Source organism: Bubalus kerabau, chromosome 1 (genome assembly GCF_029407905.1).
Source record: "Bubalus kerabau isolate K-KA32 ecotype Philippines breed swamp buffalo chromosome 1, PCC_UOA_SB_1v2, whole genome shotgun sequence".
Classification (NCBI taxonomy): Eukaryota; Metazoa; Chordata; class Mammalia; order Artiodactyla; family Bovidae; genus Bubalus; species Bubalus kerabau.
In genome coordinates, this window is record NC_073624.1 from 6,155,964 (window position 1) to 6,175,635 (window position 19,672).

The window sequence follows — 19,672 nt, forward strand, 5'->3', positions numbered from 1 at the left end:
CAGTTAGGCTGGAAAGGTAGCATTTCAGCACTCAGTCCCAGGTGGTGCCTGGCCCAGCTGGGAGCCCTGGAGTCTTCCTGGACTCCTCATGCCGCCTCGCCTCCTCCCACTTCCTCTGGGTGAGCTCCCCTGTCCTGCTTGGTCCAGGCCTGGGCTGCTCCCTCCCTCGGGACAGCATCCACACACCTGGATTACCCACCAGAAGGCTTCCCCAAGTCGCAGCAGCTCCTGGGTGCAGAGCGTGGGAGTGAGGCTTTGGGGGGATGGGGGGTCGGTGGGGGAGCACATCAGGACCTGCAGGGGCCTTTCCACCCTCACTCTCCCCTGCTGCCACCCAGGACTCACTCCCCCTGCTGCTGCCCTGAGAGATGGTCCTCGGCCTCTCCAGCCCCTTCCCTTCCCCGCTACTCCCCCGCCAGTGCAGCAGGCTGCACGTTTTCCCCACTGACCCACTGAGAACGCTGTCTTTCTTTTGCACTTTTGTACACGTTGTGCTTCCTGCCTCTCCTCAGCCCACCCTCCAGAGACAGCGCACCTGGGGGTTAGACGTCCAGACCCTGGAGCCCGAACCGCGCGTGGCTTCAGCCCTGGCGCCTCCACCCCACTGTTCACGGAGTCCTTGACCTGTCTTCCCAGGTTCGGTTGTTTGAGGTTTCAGGGAGCACGGAGTGTGAGGCGGTGCTGGCGCGGGGCGGGAGCCCCACAGGCACCTCCCTCACGCACCAGCGCATGTGCCCTGGAAGCCAGCTCTACCCCGCGGGCCCTCCTGGGCTGCTCTCCTCAGGTGGCAGCAAACGCCAAGTCTGTGATTCCCCGCCTGTCCCCTCTGTCGGTGTCCCTGCGAAGCCTGGAAAATTGAGGACCCGGCCTGGCTTCTCTCAGCCTCCCCAGAGCCTGGCTGGGCCCCGGGCACAGCGGGCAACCCCCAGCCCCCGGCTCCGGCAGTGGACGGAGGGATGACACGAGCTGTGCTCCCGACAACACTGAAGTCACCTGCTCTTTAAACCTGATTTGCCCCTGCAGGAGCGGGGCCGGCAGGCAGGGAGGGCATTTGTGAAGTGGGTCAGCATCTGCATATGGTTCACCTCTCAGAGGTAAAGTGACGCCATTTATCCAGAACCCTGCTTCACGGGAGCTCTGAACGGAAGGCTCAGCACGGCCGCGTTGAGTACTCGCTGTCTCGTGTCCCGCTGCCTGGGGCTGTGGACCCAGCAGGACTCAGTGTGTGCTTTCGGCTTCTCATGCCGGGGTGGGGTGAGGGGGAGTTCAGTGCTGCCGTCTTCACGCCGAGAAGGGTTTTGGATCGCTTTTATTTTTTTTTTAAACTTTTTGTTTTGTATCAGAGCATAACCCATTAACAATGTTGTGACAGTTTCAGGTGAACAGCGAAGGGACTCAGCCGTACACATACGTGTATCCGTCCTCCCCCAAACTCTCCTCCCATCCAGGCTGAGGATGACATAGCACTGAGCAGAGTGGAGCTCTCCTGAGCCAAAGAGTGAGAGGAGGGAAGGGCTGACCAGTTTGATAGGAGCTGGATATTTGGAGATGTTGAGAGCTCATGCTTTAAGCACTGAGCGCCCCGGTCAGGTCTTGGAAATCTGTTAGGGAAAATTACTGAAAACAGCTAAATATTAACCAGTCGGAGAAAGGTAAATACAGTAACCAAGCAGATTAAGGCGCAGCCATTAAAATACCGTGATGATCGTAAAGCAGTTTGGGAAACTGAACAACAATAAATGAGAAGAAAAACATATTATGAAATTGTATTTGTATCCTGACAACACCTGTGCAAAAACACTTTACACGTGGGCAGGAAGCAGACGGAGTGTGAAACAGGTAAACACTGACCGTGCTGGAGGGAGTGTATGGGTTATTCATTGCCAGACAGCGAGTAACAAGCACCAGAAAACCTAGGGGTCTGGGGACTTCCCTGGCGGTCCAGTGGCTAAGACTCTGCACTCCCAGTGCAAGGGGCCCAGGTTCGATCCCTGGTCATGGAACTAGATCCCACATGCCTCAACTAACTATCCCAAACGCCGCAACGAATGTTGGAAGATCACGTGTGTCACAACTAAGACCCAGGGCAGCCAAATAAATAAATATTAAAAAACAAAACTGAGGGGCTCGAAACAACCACTTTTTTGTTAACATGAGTTTGTCGGTTTGGTGGAGCGGTTCTCTTGGTCTGGCCTGCTTCACTGACCCTGCCTGGGCTCACGCAGCGTCCGCTGTCACCTGGCGGGTCATCCGGGACCTGGCTGGTCTAGAATGCCCTTGGCCAGGACAACAAGGGCTCCTCTCCACAAAGCTCTCACATCCCTCCAGCCAGCTAGTCTGGGCTTATGGGGTGTCGGGGGCCCAAGAGAGAGGTGGCAGCTCTCAAGGCCATTAAGGGCCAGTCTCAGAAATGGCACACCATCACTTCTGCCGTTATTTTTGGCCAAAGAACTGGATTGAAGCAAAGTGAAAGTCGCTCAGTCGTGTCCGATTCTTCTGGAGTGGGTAGCCGTTCCCTTCTCCAGGGAATCTTCCCAACGCAGAGGTCAAACCCAGGTCTCCCACATTGCAAGCAAATTATTTACCAGCTGAGCCACAAGGGAAGCCCAAGAATACTGGAGTGGGTAGCCTATCCCTTCTCCAGTGGATCTTCCCAACCCAGGAATCAAACCAGGGTCTCCTGCATTGCAGGCAGATTCTTTACCAACTGAGCTATCAGGGAAGCCCAAAGAACTGCATTGCTGCTGAGTCGCTTCAGTTGTGTCCGACTCTGCGTGACCCCATAGACAGCAGCCCACCAGGCTCCCCCATCCCTGGGATTCTCCAGGCAAGAACAATGAAGTGGGTTGCCATTTCCTTCTCCAGTGCATGAAAGTGAAAAGTGAAAGTGAAGTTGCTCAGTCGTGTCCGACTCAGTGACCCCATGGACTGCAGCCCACCAGGCTCCTCTGTCCATGGGATTTTCCAGGCAAGAGGACTGGAGGGGATCGCCATTGCCTTCTCTGAAGAACTGCATTGGGTTGGCTCAAATTCAAGGGGAAATTTATTTTACCTCCAGAAGGGATTTGCTACAAAGTGACACAGGATATGGAACAAGGAGGGTGGAGCATTGGGACCCTTTAACAGTCAGGCTACACAGCAGGTGAATGTTTCCCTTGCTCCTTGCAGAAGTGCCTGTCGCCAGGCCTCAGGAAGACTTGTACAAGGTGAGCTCAGAATAGCTTGTCTTGTGGGAAAGCAGAGACATGGTCGAGGACTACTAGAGTCATGTTAATAAGACTCAGAAGGCAACTTAGAGAGTTCCTTCTGCCCAAAATAAGGAGAACTAGAGCTGCAGTAAGAATAACTGAAACAGATCGAAATTCATGATGCCTGTTTGAATCTATGAGTTCATAAACATGCCGCCAAAAGAACTGAAACCAAACACCATGCCTGCTGCTCAGTCATATCCAACTCTTTGCAACTCTATGGACTGTAGCCCACCAGGCTCCTATGTCCATGGGATTTTCCAGGCAAGAATACTGGCGTGGGTTGCCATTTCCTTCTCCAGGGGATCTTCCCGACCCAGGGATCAAACCTGTGTCTCTCGCATCTCCTGCAATGGCAGGCAGATTCTTTACCGCCCGCATAATTTGTGACACATTTGAAATGGCCACAGTGGGGAGCTCCCTGGTTGCCTAGTGGTTAGGGCTCGGCATTTTTCACTGCTGTGGCCCAGGTCCAGTCTCTGGCCGGGGAACTGAGATCTCATAAGATGTGCTGTGTAGCCTCACCCCCCTCTACAAATAGCCGTGTTTTTGATACTACCTCCCTCTGGAGGTGGGAGAAGGGTCTTGTCCCCTTCTCCTGACCTTGGGTGGGCTCTGTGACTGCTTTGAGCAGTGGGACACAGTCAGTGTGTTCTTTTTCGGGGCCCAGACCTTAAGAAGCCGGCAGCTTCTACTTCCTGTGTGGGAAGCCCCAGCGGGAGCCGCAAGCTGTCAGATGAGAAGCCTGCCCGTCCCAGGACTGTCGTGTGGGAGAACCCACCCCCACAAGGTGCCAGCTGTGGACAAAGCCTGCTCGGGCCCCCAGACCAGCTGTCTGAATCCCCCTGAGTGACCTCAGTGCCACGTGGGACAGAGCGCTCAGCCGCACCCTGCCCAAATTCTTGACCCCACAGAACCTAGAGATAACATACCATGGTGGTTATCTTAGGTAGCGAACGTTGGGTCGTTGGGTCGTTTGTTCTGTAGTGATAGGGGCCCAACACAACTCGTCACACGTCCTTGGGTCGGGGCGGGGGAGGGCGGGGAGCCAGCTCACCATTTGAAAACTGATGCAGGAAAAAAGTCACTCAGTCTTCCCTGGAGCAACCCTTCATGGGCTGTCTGAATTGTCCATGAAGGAAAATTTCTCCTCATAGAAACATTCCTGCCAATAAATGAAGGATGAATGAGAAAGGAGAATTTTCACCATTTTGTAACCCCTCACGAAATAAGGATCTATGTCTGTGCAGGACAGAAGCCGCTGACCACAGGGCAAGAGGGCACTTGCGTGTGGCTGATGCAAACCAAGATGTCTGTGCCTGAGTGTGGTGTACACTCCCGGTTCTAGCACGGAGAAACGAATGTAAAATCCCTCACCGCTAATTTCTATGTTGATTATATGTTGAGATGATAAGATGTTGGACTGTTGTTTGTTGTTCAGTCGTTGAGTTGTGTCCGACTCTTTGCAGCCCCGCGGACTGCAGCATGGCAGGCTTCCCTGTTCTTCACGGTCTCCCAGAGTTTGCCCCAGCTCGTGTCCGTTGAGTCGGTGATGCCATCCAACCATCTCATCGTCTATCGCCCCCTTCTCCTCCTCCTGCCCTCAAACTTTCCCAACATCAGGGTCTTTTCCAATGAGTCAGATTAAAATTCTTGCCTCTTTAACTTCTGGTTTAATGTGCTCACTAGAAAGTTCACCATATGACTACGTGGGTCACATTGTATTTCTCTTGGGTGGAGCTGCTGATTAGTCACCGACATCCTGAGGGGAAAGGCTCCAGGCTGGATGTGCCGGCCCGTGGGAGCACGCACTGCCCAGGACACAGCTCCCCGTCCGCCTGGTCGGACCCCCAGTTTATAGGAAGTGCAGGGCCCCGGGGAGCATGGTAAACAAGGAAGCTGTGAGAACCCCTGCAGAACAGGCACCCCAGTGTCTTCAACACATAAATTGCCTAGAAAAAAAAATTTAAGGAAGGTGGGAGAGAAAGTATAGATTTAAAGACATGTGAGAGAGAGCAACTACTGAGAAGGCCTGGCTTCTTATTTGCAAAAGCTGTGAAAAGTATTTATCGGACTACTGGGGTGATTTGAACGCTGAGTAACATTTGACAGTATTCAGGAATTACGGCTGCTTTTTTTTTTCCTTCTCGTTGTGGTAACAGTGTAAAATAGGATATCATATAACATAAAAAGGAGTTCTTGAGGGTCCAATGGCTAAGACTCCATGCTCCCAATGCAGGGGGGATCCCTGGTCACTTTTAGGTTCGAAGTATTCATTAACAAAAGAAGCAGTATACACAAACAGTTCCAGTCTTTAATAGAGGATTACTCGGCTTAATTTCAACGTACAGTCATTAAAGGAAGAAAAATAGGGACAGCAGAGGAAAGTAACAGCAGGCGCATTTCCAAATCGGGCCGACCGACAGCAGGCTTGACCGGCACTGGCACGTTCCTTAGTGTCTGGAGTCTCAGCTGGGTAAAGGTCCCGGATGGCCTGCCCACCCCACAGGTGAGGCTTCATGCTGCAGTTTGGGGCGGCTATTATCAGCAGTTTGCGTAAACTTCAGAAATGCAGCTCTGGTTTTACTTTCACTTTCACAATCCTGTGTGTCTCAAACCTTGTGAGATACAGGATTTTCCTGACCCAAGAGGGCTGGCCAGGCCTCCAGGGGCTCAAGAGAAAATCCAGGGTCCTCTCCCTCTCTTATCCAAAGTGCCACTTGACTTGCTGGTAGCAGCTGGGTGTGCTGCAGGCAGGCGTGTAATCCAGGCAGGGTGAGGAGTCAGAGGTCAGAGGCCTGCCCTAGGCTTCTGAAGCCTGAACAAGACTGCTTCCGTTTTGACTTCCCTGACAACCGCGAGGGAAGCCTCTGGGGCTTTGGTTTTAAGGGGTCCCTGTCCTTCCTGACTTGGGGTGCAGATATTGAGTCAATGAATTTCTTGGCTTCATACTCAGAAAGGATCTGTCTCGTGTAATATCGATAATCAATGTTATCATTAGTGGAGAAACATTTATTGAGTGTCTACTCTGTGCCAGAGAGTGCAGCCAGTCAGGGCACAGACTCAGAACAGCCTGTTCTCAGAACAGCCCCAGACTGTTCAGGTATAGTCACAGACACACATCCTGCTGCCATAGGCTGGACCCCTCTGGGCTCGGGTGCGGGCTGGGGGCAGGTAAGCTCTGAGGAACATGCTTCCTGGTTGGAGGTTCCTTGGCCTTAATGAGTCCTCCTTCCACCTGGACACACCCTGAGCTTTCGTCCCGCACGTCCCTTCTTCGCTTCTCTTTCAGGATGAGCGTGCAGACCATCCGCAATGTCTTTAGTGTCGAAACTGGCTACCGGCTCTCGGATGATCAAATAGTCAACCATTTCCCGAACCACTATGAGCTGACGCGGAAGGACCTGATGGTGAAAAACATCAAGAGATACAGGAAGGAGCTGGAGAAGGAAGGGAGCCCGCTGGCGGAGAAGGACGAAAGCGGGAAGTACCTCTACCTGGGTTTGTGTCCTTTCTACCGGCTTCACCTTTTAAATAAATAGCTGTGGTGTTTTTTCCCCCATCGGCACGTGGCATGGGGATGGCAGCTGTTGGCTCTGCGGGATGAGTGTTTTTGTACGAGTTGTGAGCACCTCTTTCTTTCCGAGTGTTTACAGGGTATGGAGGAGCAGGGCAGGGGGCAGGGAGGGCTTCAGCTTTGGAATCTTGAGTTTGTGTCAGTGCCTTGGAAATGTGCTCAGGAGGGCAGGGGCCACGCCGTGGGCTGCAGACTGCCGGGAGGGGTAAATCCTGTGTCTGGGAAGGCCCGGAGAGAGCGGTGTGTCCAGGCAGCATCCTGTGAGAAAAGCTGGCCTGGCGGAAAGTTTCAGAATCCCTTTGCACACTTGGGGAAAATGATATGTGACTTCTCTGGGCCTCAGTGTCCTTATCTGATAAATGGGAATAATAACAATGCTGAGCTCAGAGGTTGCTGTGGGGATTAAATGGTACAGATTTACAAAGTAACTGGCACACAGCCAAAAGAGAACTCATTATAGGCAGACCTCGGAGAGACGGTGGGTTCAGTTCAAGAACACCGCAATAAAGCAAATACCACAGTGGGAATTCGCTGGCGGTCCAGTGGTTAGGACTCCATGCTTCCACTGCCAGGGACCTGGGTTCAATCCCTGGTCAGGGAACTAAAATCCCACAAGCCGTGCGGTGCCACCAAAAATAAATAAAAAGAACAAAATTATAAAAAATAAATGAAGCGAATATTGCTATAAAGCAAGTCACATGATTTTTTTTGGTTTCGCACTGCATGTGAAAGTTATCTTTACACTAAACTGTAGTCTGTCGAATGTGCCATAGCATTATATCTCAAAAAAACAATGCACATACCTTCATTTAAAGATACTTTATTACTTAGAAATGCTAACCATCATCTGAACCTTCAGTGAGTTTTCTTTTTTTTTTGCAGTAGTATTGGCTTGGCCAGAAAGTTCCCTTGGGTTTTTCCGTAAGTCTCAGCCCGCCCAGTAGCATCAAGATTCCTTATCATAGTTCATCAAACATAATAGCAAACATAATAATGAAAAAGTTGGAAATAGTGTGAGAATTACCAAAAGGGAACACAGAAACACAAACTGAGCCAGCTGTTGGAAAAATAGCGCCAACAGACTTGCTACATGCCGGGTTGCCACAAACCTTCATTTTGTTAAAAAACACATTATCTGTGAAGCGCAATAAAGCAAGCCATACCTGTCTCACATGGATTGAACGGCAGAAGTCCTTGCTCCATCAGATGCTGGGCAGGGGGCGCAAGGTAACGAACGGCACAGGCCCTGGAAAGGCAGTGGTGGTGTTTTTCTGTCCATGGCCCCTGTTGGGCTGACTCACTCACTGTCCCCTCTCCCGTCCTCAGACTTTGTTCCCGTCACCTACATGCTGCCCGCCGACTACAACCTGTTTGTGGAGGAGTTCCGGAAAAGCCCCTCGAGTACCTGGATTATGAAACCCTGTGGCAAAGCCCAGGGAAAGGGCATCTTCCTGATCAACAAGCTCTCGCAGATCAAAAAGTGGTCCCGGGACAGCAAAACATCTTCGTAAGTGGACGGGCGTCCCATGCGCTTTGCAGCAGCTGTCTCACGTCATTACGCTTTTGGCCACGGGCTGGCGGGCTGGGGGGGAATGGCTGGGGGGCTTGCTTGCTTTCCCAGGCGTGCAGCAATTGTGCATGTGAACACCTGGTGGCAGGGCAAGGCCCTGTGGCCACAGCAGCATCACCAGGCATAGAATCTCACCTGGAGAGAAGTGTGTAAAGCAGGGTAAGGGCACAGGAGCAGGGAGCCTTGCCAGCTGCTCTTTGTTCTGAAAGTTGGGGGGAGACCCATCCAGTCCTGGTGCTTCTGAGCTGGCAAAGCACGTGCTTAACTCCTGGGTGCCTGGGCTTGCCCCCCTGTCTGACACTCACCGCCTGAATCAGTTTTGTTGTATAGACTCTTGGGCTTTTCATCCGGGTAAACTGGGGACACAGTGGCACCAGCCTCACGGGGGCGAGTTGGAGATGGACCCAAGCACTGGGCAGTGTGTGCAGCCAGGGTGAGAGAAGACCTGGGCACGGTCAGGTCAGGCCTCCTTCCTGGGTTGGGGGCTCCATGGAGCAGAGGACCCCAGGAGATTTAGGCTGAGCCTCACTCCTTGCCTCTGTGAGGTTCTTCACTGCTGGGGAATGCCTGGACCGTGGGTGCCATCCTTTAGGGGTGGGCGATGTCAGGATTTCCCAGGAATGGCAGGGACGCCGCCTCATGTCCTGCGTTGAAGTCTGACTGCATAGTGCCAGCCCCCGGGGGTTCCTCCATGGATACTGCCTCCACCCCCCAGCCCCTGTTTTCTCCCCACAAACCAGCCTCTCACTTGATGACAGGCAGCAAGCTTGTCACCAGCCAACTAAAGGTCTCTGGTCTTTTAAAATTTATTTTATTGCGGTAAGGCAGATTTATAATGCTGTGTTAATTTCTGCTGTTCAGCGAAATGACTGAGTTATATATATCCTTTTTCATATTCTTTTCCACGATGGTTTATCGCAGGCTATAGACTACAGTCCCCTGTGCTACAGTAGCACCTTGTTTATCCATTCTGTGCATAATATTAATGCCACTGCCGATGCCAAGCTCGCCATCCATCCCCCCCTGACCCCCCACCCCTTGGCACCCTCAGGTCTGTTCCCTGTTAAAGCCCTCTGGTGTTTGCATCTAAGTCCAGCCTTCTCTGCCGCACCCAGGTTCGTGACTCAGTCCACCAAGGAAGCCTACGTGATCTCTCTGTACATTAACAACCCCCTACTAATCGGCGGCAGGAAGTTCGACCTGCGCCTGTACGTTCTGGTGTCTACGTACCGCCCGCTGCGCTGCTACATGTAAGAGCTGGGGGGTTGTTTCCCTCCTTAAAACTGTGCTTTGGGGATTCCCTGGCAGTCCCCTGCTTAGGGCTCAGTGCTTCCACTGCAGGGGACCTGGGTTCGATCCCTGGTCAGGGATTAAGATCCTGCAAGCCACGAGGTGTGGCCAAAAAAAAAAAGACCGATTTGACACGACACCTCCTACTCCTCAGGACCCTGGCAAGGGTTGTTAGGTTGGTCATTGGTCAAGTTCCCCAAACTTGCAGTGCCTGGCACATGGTCCATGTTGAGTAAGATGGTGACTTTGACAGTAATGTGAATCCTGAAAATAAGAAGCAACTCTTTGCAACCTTGCAAACATACTCAGAGAAAGAAACCAGACACAGAAGGCCACGTGTTGTACAATTCCGTCTCTGCAACATGCCCAGAATAGGCAGAACTGTAGGAACAGAAAGTAGCTTGGCGTTTGCCCAGCCCTGGGATTGGGAAGTGACTGCGGAGGGTCACAGGGCTTCCTTCTGGAGTGACGCAGTGACACTCCTTTTGGAGTGTAGTGCTGATTGTTGCACAACTCTGAATATCCGCAAAAACGTTGAGTTGTGCACTTTAAGTGGATAAGTCTTATGGCATATAAATTATATCTTAATAAACCCCTTATATACAAAGAACCATAAAAATTTTACAAGGCAACTCTTCTAAAAGGTCAAAACAAAAAGCAACTCTTTTTTTTTTTTTTTGCAATTTTTTGGTCTTTATTTATATGTTTATTTATTTTAAACTTTTTATTTTTATGGGAGCATAGCCGATTAATAATGCTGTAATGGTTTCCGGTAAACAGTGAAGGGACTCAGCCATACAGATACATGTATCCATTCTCCCCCAAACACCCCTCCCATCCAGGCTGCCACATAACATTTGAGCAGAGTCCCCTGTGCTATACCGTAGGTCCTTATTGATTATCCATTTTAAATATAGCAACGTGTACATGTCCATCTGAAATCTCCTAACTATTCCTTCCCCCATCCTTCCCCCGACCCCTGACAACCATAAGTTGCTTCTCTTGAGTCTGCGAGTCTCTTTATGTCTTGTAAGTAAGTTCATTTGTATCATTTCTTTTCAGATTCCACATATAAGGGATGTCATACGATATTTCTCCTTCTCTGTCTGACTTAACTTCACTCAGTATGACCATCTCTAGGTACATCCATGTTGGCAGCTCTTTTAAGACAAAAAAGTGTGATATTTTGTTTATGCTTGTCCTCAGAGCATTGAGTTAATCCGAATTCCCGCCTAGGTATAAACTTGGATTTTGCCGCTTCTGTACTGTGAAGTACACCCCGAGCACCAGTGAGCTGGACAACATGTTTGTCCATCTCACCAATGTCGCCATCCAGAAACACGGGGTAAGTGTTTCTTTTCAACTAAGCTTAAGGAAATGGAGTGATTTCGTGGGTTTCTTTGTTTTTTCTCTTTGCAGGACAGGGTGGGTGGGTAGAAGAGTTGGAGTCAAGATGCCCCGGCACTGATGAGAGGGAGCCCCGGGTATCCAGTTTGGTTGCCTAAGCCGAGTGCCAGCCCGTGTCAGGGTGGGGGACTTGGAGAAAGAAAATCCCTTGTCCAAGCCCTGTCTTTCTAGTTCTGTGACCTTGGGGGCAAGTTAACTGAGTGTCAGAGCCCCAGTCTCTCCAGCTGTAAAAGGAGATAATATTATCACCTTATGGCTGTTGGGAGGATTATAGGAGAGGATTCATGCATGGTCATTCACCCACTGAGCACCTCCCTGGGTTGGCCCCATGCTAAGGGCTACAGTGATGGGCAGTATTCCCAGGCAGCTCAGGGGTAAAGATTCCACCTGCCAATGCAGAAGATGCAAAACAGGTGGGTTTGATCCCTGGGCCCAGAAGATCCCCTGGAGAAGGAAATGGCAACCCACTCCAGTATTCTTGCCTGGGAAATCCCATGAACAGTGGAGCGTGGTGGGCTCCAGTGCACGGGGTTACAGGAGTCAGACACAATTTAGTGACTAAACCGCCACCACCACCACCACCACCACCACCTTAACAAAAACCTAAACCTATAGTTTGCCCACAGAGCTCCGGGTCTTACACAACCACCAGCTGGCCTTGTCTCTATACGTTTCCCTGCTGGCTCAAGCGGTAAAGAATTCGCCTGCAAGGCAGGAGATGTGGATCAAATCCTGTGGGTCGGGAAGATTCTCTGGAGGAGGAAATGGCAACCCACTCCAGTATTCTTGCCTGGAGAATCCCATGGACAGAAGAGCCCTGTAGGCTACAGTCCACGGGGTCAAAAAGAGTTGGACGCGACTGAGCACACACTCACACAAGGGATAAAATTCCCTTGATCTCTGCTCTCATGGAGCCCAGAGCCTGCAGGGGAGATAGTTGTCCAGTAATCGTGTGGAGGAATGTGTCACAGACAGTTTGCGTGCTCTGAAGGTAGAGACTCAGAGCTGGAGGAGCTTGGAATGAAGGATCCCGGAGGCCAGCTGGCCAGAGGCTGCTGTGCAGAAGCAGGCTTGAGCAGACACCTGAAGTCTGAGCCAGGAGTTCCCCAGGTGGACGTGCAGAAAGAACATTCTAGCAGAGGGCACAGCCTGTGTGGAAGGAGCATTGCAGGAGCTGAAAGTGGTCAAGGCCGCTGGAGCCCCGAGCGAGGGTGCTGGTGAGAGAGGGCCCTGGAGTGGCCAGTGAAGGCTGGGACACGGGGCACTATACCCAGGCTCTGACCCAGTCCTGGCAAACAAGCCCCAAAGGTCTCATTTCCCTATGAAAGACCCTCTTCTACTTGTATCTTGCTTGAATGGAAACCTGAATACCCTGATCTTTTTCTGTAACTGGAGCAGAAAGAGGGTAAATATTGATCGAAAACAAGTTTTTCTGAGTAACCCTACTGAAGAACTTGGTCAGACCCGCTTGGGCTCAATCCAGTGTCCGTCACTCACCCACTGTGTGACCTGGGCAAGTCACCCAGCCTCGCTGTCAAACAGCAGCCCTGGTTTTTACCTTGCTGGTCGTGAAATGATGTGACCACGGCCACCTGTCCCTGAGGGTGGCAAGTGGCTTCCATGTGAGACCAACCCCACGTCACCTGCCCATCAGGTTTTTCCAAGCGCAGCATCGTTACAAGGCTCACAGAGGAGGTGGGGTGACACGGCCAAGATGTCACACTCACAAGAAGGGGAAAGGGACCTTTCAGGTGACACAGCACAGAACTTACGAGCATCTGGGGGACAGCTAAACAACGACAGACCCTTCGTAGCCAAGTAGCACGTTCCCTGAGGTCTGGGCGGAGCTGGGGAATGACAGTGACTCACCTCTTGTCCGTTTTATGTCCTAGGACAGCGCACAGTGGCTGACCTACAAAGCCATCTCAACCTGGGGGTACCAGACTGAAATTGGGAGGGTGGTCTCATCTGATGAGCCTTCTCAGGACATCAGTCACTAGTTCACTATGTCCGTCAATAAGAAACAGAAATGATTCTTTTTTTTTTCTTATGGCTCCACCACCTGGCATGCGGGATCTTAGTTTCCCGACCAGGGGTCGAACCTGCATCCCTTTCAATGGAAGCGCGCAGTCTTAACCACTGGACTGCCAGGGAGGTCCCCAGAAACCATTCGTTTAAAATGGCAGAAGAAGAGAGCGGAGGCAGTACAGTCAGTCTGGCGTCTCTCCACGTCCAGACGCAGCAGTACTTGCCACATTGATCCTAATTGTCAGTGCTTTGCTTTTTAACGTAAAAAAGTGCTCACTCCGAGAAACCTCGGTTTCAGCCTTGCATGGCTCTAGTTTAGCACTGCAGAGAACTGATGTTATATGGAACACAGAAAGGCTGCGAATGAGGCAGTGTGTCTGCCTGTCCACCGGGGGCCCCTGGGTGCAGAGTGCCACCCTGCACTCCGTACCAGGGTGGCAATACAATCCCTGCTCTCGGGAGGCTCAGAATCCAGCCAGAGGGGGGACTGCAAAGGACTGCCTGTAACTGAAGGTCAGGAGACCTCGGAGCTGCCCTGGGAGTGCCCACCAGGAGGCTAGATTCATCCTGATTGCTGGAGGGTTTCCCATGGTGGAGGATGAGCAGGAGAAGGAGATCAGAGACCAGGGCCAGGTCCTGAAATGCACAGTTTTGCAAGTTGATAGGAAAACAGTGCTATGAGATCATTCTGATAAAATAACATTCCTACAGGCCCCCAAACAGATGTGTACTCATGTTTTATTTATCTGTGCATATGTCAGTGCTTTGTATAAAGTGTATACTTCAGGCCTCTAGAATTTTTTTTTAAGTAAGCACATTTTTCTCGATGGTAAAAAGAATCTGTGCCTGGGAAAGGAAAGGTACTTCTGGACAGTTGGCCTAGTTTTTCCTATGATTTCTCTTAGGGATGTTGTTGTTAGTCATGTCTGACTCTTTTTGACCCTATGGACTGTATAGCCCACCAAGCTCCTCTGTCCGGGGGATTTCCCAGGCAAGAATACTGGACTATGTAGCCATTTCCTTCTCCAGGGGATCTTCCTGGGGACCAAATCCGTGTCTCCTGCATTGGCAGGTGGATTCTTTACCCCTGAGCCACCAGGGAAGCCCGATGTGTAATCTAGAGGTGATTTAAAGGACACGGAGATGGGGAGGATGTATGTAGGTTACATGCAAATGCTGTGCCATTTCGTGTAAGGGATTTAGGCATCCAGGGATTTTGGACTCTGAGTGAGCCCTGGAACCCATCCCCTGCGGATACCCAGGGATGACTGTGTTTTAAGAACACGCATCCCAGATCCCCAAGGGGCACAGCCCATGTGCCTTGTCCCTATGTGCCCACCCCCCACAGGGGAGGGCCCCAGGAAATGCTCAAGGCTGAGAACAAGCGCTGGGTTCCCCTGGGTGCCACCCTACCCCCTCATTTCCGTGACCAGGAGGACTACAACCACATCCACGGGGGCAAGTGGACTGTGAACAACCTGCGGCTCTACCTGGAGAGCACCCGAGGCAAGGAGGTGACCAGCAAGCTGTTCGATGAGATCCACTGGATCATCGTGCAGTCCCTGAAGGCCGTGGCGGTGAGCCCTGCGCCGGGGGGTGGGCGGGAGCCCCAGGAGCAGAGAGAGCAAGGAGATAGCGCAAACCCGGGAATGGTTTGGGATTGGGGGGTACTTGTGGCTCTTTCGCTAAAAACACCGGTTTTTATGGCCTTACCTCCTGCAGCCACGGCCTTGGGACCTCCCCAGACGGGTCAGGTCCCCTTGGCGTCCATCACCCTTGGCTCTTCTGTTCCCCCTGAGTGGAGAGCGAGCCTTTGTCAGAAGCTGAAGCTTTGGAGATAGACTTTTCAGCAGCCTCCTTGTTTTTAGGCCTCCTGCTCTGCTGTTTCATAGACATTTAGGGCGGGAGAGAGTCCCCTCTTCTTTTCACTCATGTCTCCTTATCTGTTGGCTGGTTTGCAGTTTTTGTGTTTTGTTTTACTGTCCTAAGACAGGTGCACATCTGTTTTCCAAGGAAAAGTAAAGAATACACCTTGGAGCACCAGCGCGCAGGCCGCTAGTTCTACTGTAGAAGCCGGTGGGCAAGCGAGTATGCGCCCGCACACTGGGGGTTGAGGGGCCGTGGACAGAGCTTCACTCCCCGGACTCGGAAACGTGGGGAGACGAGCTCTTGGGGGAAGTGTGATATGGGCTTGGCAGCGAGGTGGATGTGTGTGAAAATACATATGTGCAATCTTCTCAGTGGAAGAGTAAGGTCTTCCCCCATCCCCTGTTTTTTTTTGGCCAGGGCACAGGACCTGTGAGATCTTAGTTCTCCAGCCAGGGACTGAACCCAGGCCCACGGCAGTGAAAGCACCGAGTCCTTACTACTGGACCACCAGGGAATCCCCTCTCTCATTTTTTTCTTTAAAGCAAAATATATCTGTTTGGCTGGGCTGGGTGTTAGCTGCATCAGGCAAGATCGTTTAGTTGTGGCACGTGGGCTGTCATTCCCTGACCAGGGATCGATCCTGGGCCGCCTGCATTGGGAGCACTGCTGGACCATCAGGGAAGACCCCCGACTCCCATTTTATCTCGGAAAATAACAGTTTATACTGTTTCCCCTATGTGTGGAAAGCTTTGTTGAAACAGCCTGGTAAAGAAAATTATGGATGGAAAAATGGCGCTTCTGGTGGACACCCTGGCTTTCCCATGTCTTGAATTGAGCTCTTCCTGTTTCACCAAGTGCTCCAGAGCCCTGCCAGCTCCTCCTGTCTGCGTCTCGGGCTCACAGGGCGGACTCGACAGGGGAGAAGGCAGGGTCTAGTTGGTCTAGTTAACTGTCGGAGAAAGACATCTCAGGGGCCACGTTCCCCGTCTCTTACCCCACAGAAGCCACGTCTTGAACTTCGACACTTGGGTGGGGGTCACGGTGGGGATGTGTGTGGAGTCCTGGACTCAGATTTCAAGCCAGGCTGTAACACAGGTGATGCGGGCGCCTTAGTACCTGGTTAACCAGCTTCCTCCACCTCCTTCCTGGCCGGCTTCAGTCCCCCTGGTTGGCAGAGCTCTGAGAAATCGTTGGCTGTCTGATCAAGAACGCCTGTGCCCTGGCCCCGGGTGGTCAGCCAGCTCCCCTGGCAGGTGCCTGAGGGTCTCCTCCTGCACTTTGGGCTCCAGAGCTGAAAAGCTGTGGCATTTCCAAGGCTCTGAGGGTTTGGGGAGCAGGGATTCATTTATTCCATTTTTATTCATTTAGGATGTCTCCTTGTTTTTACCAAGTGTGTTGCCTTCCGGGAATTTAGGGGAGAGATAGGGACACGGGCGGCTGCAGTACCTTGTGAGAAGGGCGTGGTGCGGGGTCAAGGACCACGCAGGGGACCCAGACCCAGGACATGGGACATGGGACATGATGGAGAAGCTGGGAGCCACAGCTTGAGGGCAGGATGTTCGGAGGGCCAGAGACAGCAGGGCTGGGAGATGACAGAGGGTTGTGACTTCCTGTTCTGCAGAGGCTTTTTGTGACTGTGGTGTGGGCAGTATCCCGGTCAGGACACCAGAACTCAGCGGAAATGCAGTGGTTCCACTAGATTTCCATGTGATGAAACAGCCCGCCCCCCAGCCTGGTTCTCCTCCAACAAGTGGGGCTGCACTGGGCTTCGTTTCCTGTTCTGAATCGAGCGTACTAAGTAGAGTCCAGGCACCCACTGCCACATAAGAAGCCCTCAGAGTCCTCACGGTCGTGTCTGTGTTTCTCCCTCGCTGTGCGGTGCAGAGACAACCCCGGGGAGCACCACTGTTTGCTGGCCTTCTCCCAGAGGGTCTCATTGAGGCAGCATAGAGTCTGTGTTGTAAGCAAGCAGCTGGTGGGTTTCTTATACACTTGGAGAATAGTTTATGAAGTGGAATTAATAACTGAGAAGAGGATCCAAAAATGTTAAGTAAACGGATTTGACTTTAGTCAGAGAGAACAGAGGTTCATAAGCTGCATCCCAAGGGGCCTGTGAAGGGACTGGCAGCCTGGTGGGCCCTGTGCGTGTGTGCGTGCATGTCTGTGTATATATGTGTGTGTGTGTCTGTGTGTGCATGCATGTATGCGTGTGTGTCTGTGTGTGTATGTGTCTCTGTGTGTGTGCATCTCTGTGTGTGTGCGTGTGGGTATATGTGTGTGTTTGCATGCACGTGTGTATGTGTGTGCATGTGTGCATCTGTGTGTGTCTATGTGTGTGTGTGTGTGCATGTGAGTATAATGTGTATGTGTATGTGTCCATGCATGTGTGTGTGTGTATGTGTCTCTCTGTGTGTGCATGTGCATGTGTGTGTGTCTGCATGCATGTATGTGTGTGTGCATGTGTGTGCGAGTGTGTGTGTGTCTGTGTGCGTGTGTGCGTGTGTCAGGACAGTCTTGTGCCGGTGGAGACCTTCATTGCTGGTTGTTGAGCCTCTGATGAATGAGACATAGTGGTTGCTTCCTGAATGCCCTATCTGAGGTTGAGGGGAATGTCCACCCTGGAGCCCCACGGGAGGAGCAGGGAGAGGGAGCGGGGCAGAGAAGAGGGAGGCAGAGAGGTGGTCCAGCCGCTGGTCTCAGCTGCTGGTCCCATGCTCAGGGCCCTGCTGCCGTGACGTGCCACGTGTCCACAGCGTCAGGGGTCTCAGCCAGGCCCCCCGACCCTGGCTCTAACCACGGTCCTCTCCCCGCAGCCCGTGATGAACAACGACAAGCACTGCTTTGAGTGCTACGGCTACGACATCATCATCGATGACAAGCTGAAGCCCTGGCTGATCGAGGTACCCGTGTCCCACGACCTTGTGCCTGGTCACCTCACGGCCTCCCTGCGCTCCTGCCTGGCCCCAAATCTGAGGCCCCAGGCCAGGGTGGGTGGAGAGGAGGGCAGAAGGATGAGGACAGATGCTCAGGTCTGAGGGTTTGCTGATGGCTGGGAAATGTGCACACTGCCGTCAATCACCTCCTGCAAGCCCAGCCCACAGTGCCAGACCCTGTGGTTCCACTTCCATTTTGGGGTTTGTTTGTTTTTTTTGACCATACTGTGCAGCTTGCAGGGATCTTTGTTCCCTGACCAGGGATCGAACCTGTGGAAGCTCGGAGTCCTAACCACTGGGCCACCAGGGAATTCCCCAAAAGTACTTTATTTTTTTTTAATTTTTGTCCCCCTTCCAGATGTGTCCTTCCGGGTGAGTCCAGCTCCAGAGGCCCCAAACATCCTCTTGGGGGACACTATTCCCGTTCAGGAAGGGAGCTCACAGCCCCGGAAGTCCTGGGAGGCAACAGTGTTCTGTCCAGAGATAAGGAACACCATACTCTGGGGACAAAGGCATAGTTTGGAAGTGGACTTATCTGCCCATCTGAAGGCGCAGCAGGATGTAGTGATGGCAGTTCTAGAAAGAGGGGGGTGTGTGCCCTTTTCCTGATGACAGCGGTGGTGGGGGAGGGGCTGGCATGTCCATCAAGGCCCAGACACAGAGCCCACCTTGCTGTGTGGTCCTGCTTTGCTCTGCTGCCAGGGAGAGGGCCATGGGGCCAGGCGGGCAGTGAGAGTGCAGGCGTCCGCTCTGCCCACTCATCTCCTTGTGTGAGCCTTGTGTGACCCACCAGGTGGGTGCAGCTCATGCCCTTTAGCTCAGGCTGTTTCCAGCCAAAGCTGAGTCTCCGGAGCAAGTCATCATGAGTGGTCCTTGCAGGGAAAGTGAGGACCTCACGAGAAGCTTCCAGGAGAGCCAGGTTATAGGAGAAAGTGGTGTGTGTGTGTGTGTGTGTGTGTGTGTGTGTGTAGACATAGGTACATGTAGAGAGATAGCTGGGCTTCCCAGGTGGCGCTAGTGGTAAAGATCTTGCCTGCCAATGCAGGAGATGTAAGAGGGGCAGGTTTGATCCCTGGTTTGGGAAGATCCCCTGGAGGAGGGCATGGCTACCCACTCCAGTATTCTTGCCTGGAGAATCCCACAGACAGAGGATCCTGGTGGGCTACAATCCACGGGATCACAAAGAGTTGGACTGAAGCAACTTAACACACCTGCAGAAAAATAGCTAAGTCAGTCTTATCTACAGACATAAAATAATTTATATTTTCTTTTCCTTCATCTTCATTTCAGTCGCTCAGTCGTGTCTGACTCTTTGCGACCCCGTGGACTGCAGCATGCTAGACTTCCCAGTCCATCACCAACTCCCAGAGCTTGCTCAAACTCATGTCTGTTGACATGAAGTTTCTCCATTTTATGTAACTTCAATGGAAGTCAAGTTTTCCTTGATGAACTAGAATCTTAACGTGAAGGTTATTGCTAAGATAATATAACAGCTCTGAACTGTAGCATGTTTGTAATGAGAATCGCAGGATGGCCTGATAAAGCACAGTGGTAATTTCTAGGGCACCCGAGGTCTGCACCTCCCCTGCCACTGTACACATCAGTTGCCTCGCTGGCAGCACAGACACACGGTCTGACCATTTGGGGGAGGAACCTGAACAACTTTCAGATTTGCTGCCTCTTCCCTCCCAGGCCTGAGAAAGCAGCCCGCCAAGGTCGTCACAACTGTGTGCAAAGTAAGAGTCAATAG

General features: G+C 52.1%; 1 protein-coding gene across 2 annotated transcripts in view; it reads left to right on the forward strand.

Moving 5' to 3' along the window:
* The window catches only part of TTLL1 (TTL family tubulin polyglutamylase complex subunit L1), a 36,765-nt gene that overhangs the window by 10,849 nt on the left and 6,244 nt on the right, over nucleotides 1-19,672 (forward strand). For both annotated transcript variants that reach the window (XM_055565999.1, XM_055566005.1), the window contains exons 4-9: nucleotides 6,541-6,749; nucleotides 8,152-8,332; nucleotides 9,511-9,645; nucleotides 10,922-11,030; nucleotides 14,554-14,697; nucleotides 17,803-17,889. In XM_055565999.1, the coding sequence (XP_055421974.1) occupies nucleotides 6,541-6,749; nucleotides 8,152-8,332; nucleotides 9,511-9,645; nucleotides 10,922-11,030; nucleotides 14,554-14,697; nucleotides 17,803-17,889 (865 nt within the window). The remainder of the gene's footprint in view (nucleotides 1-6,540; nucleotides 6,750-8,151; nucleotides 8,333-9,510; nucleotides 9,646-10,921; nucleotides 11,031-14,553; nucleotides 14,698-17,802; nucleotides 17,890-19,672) is intronic.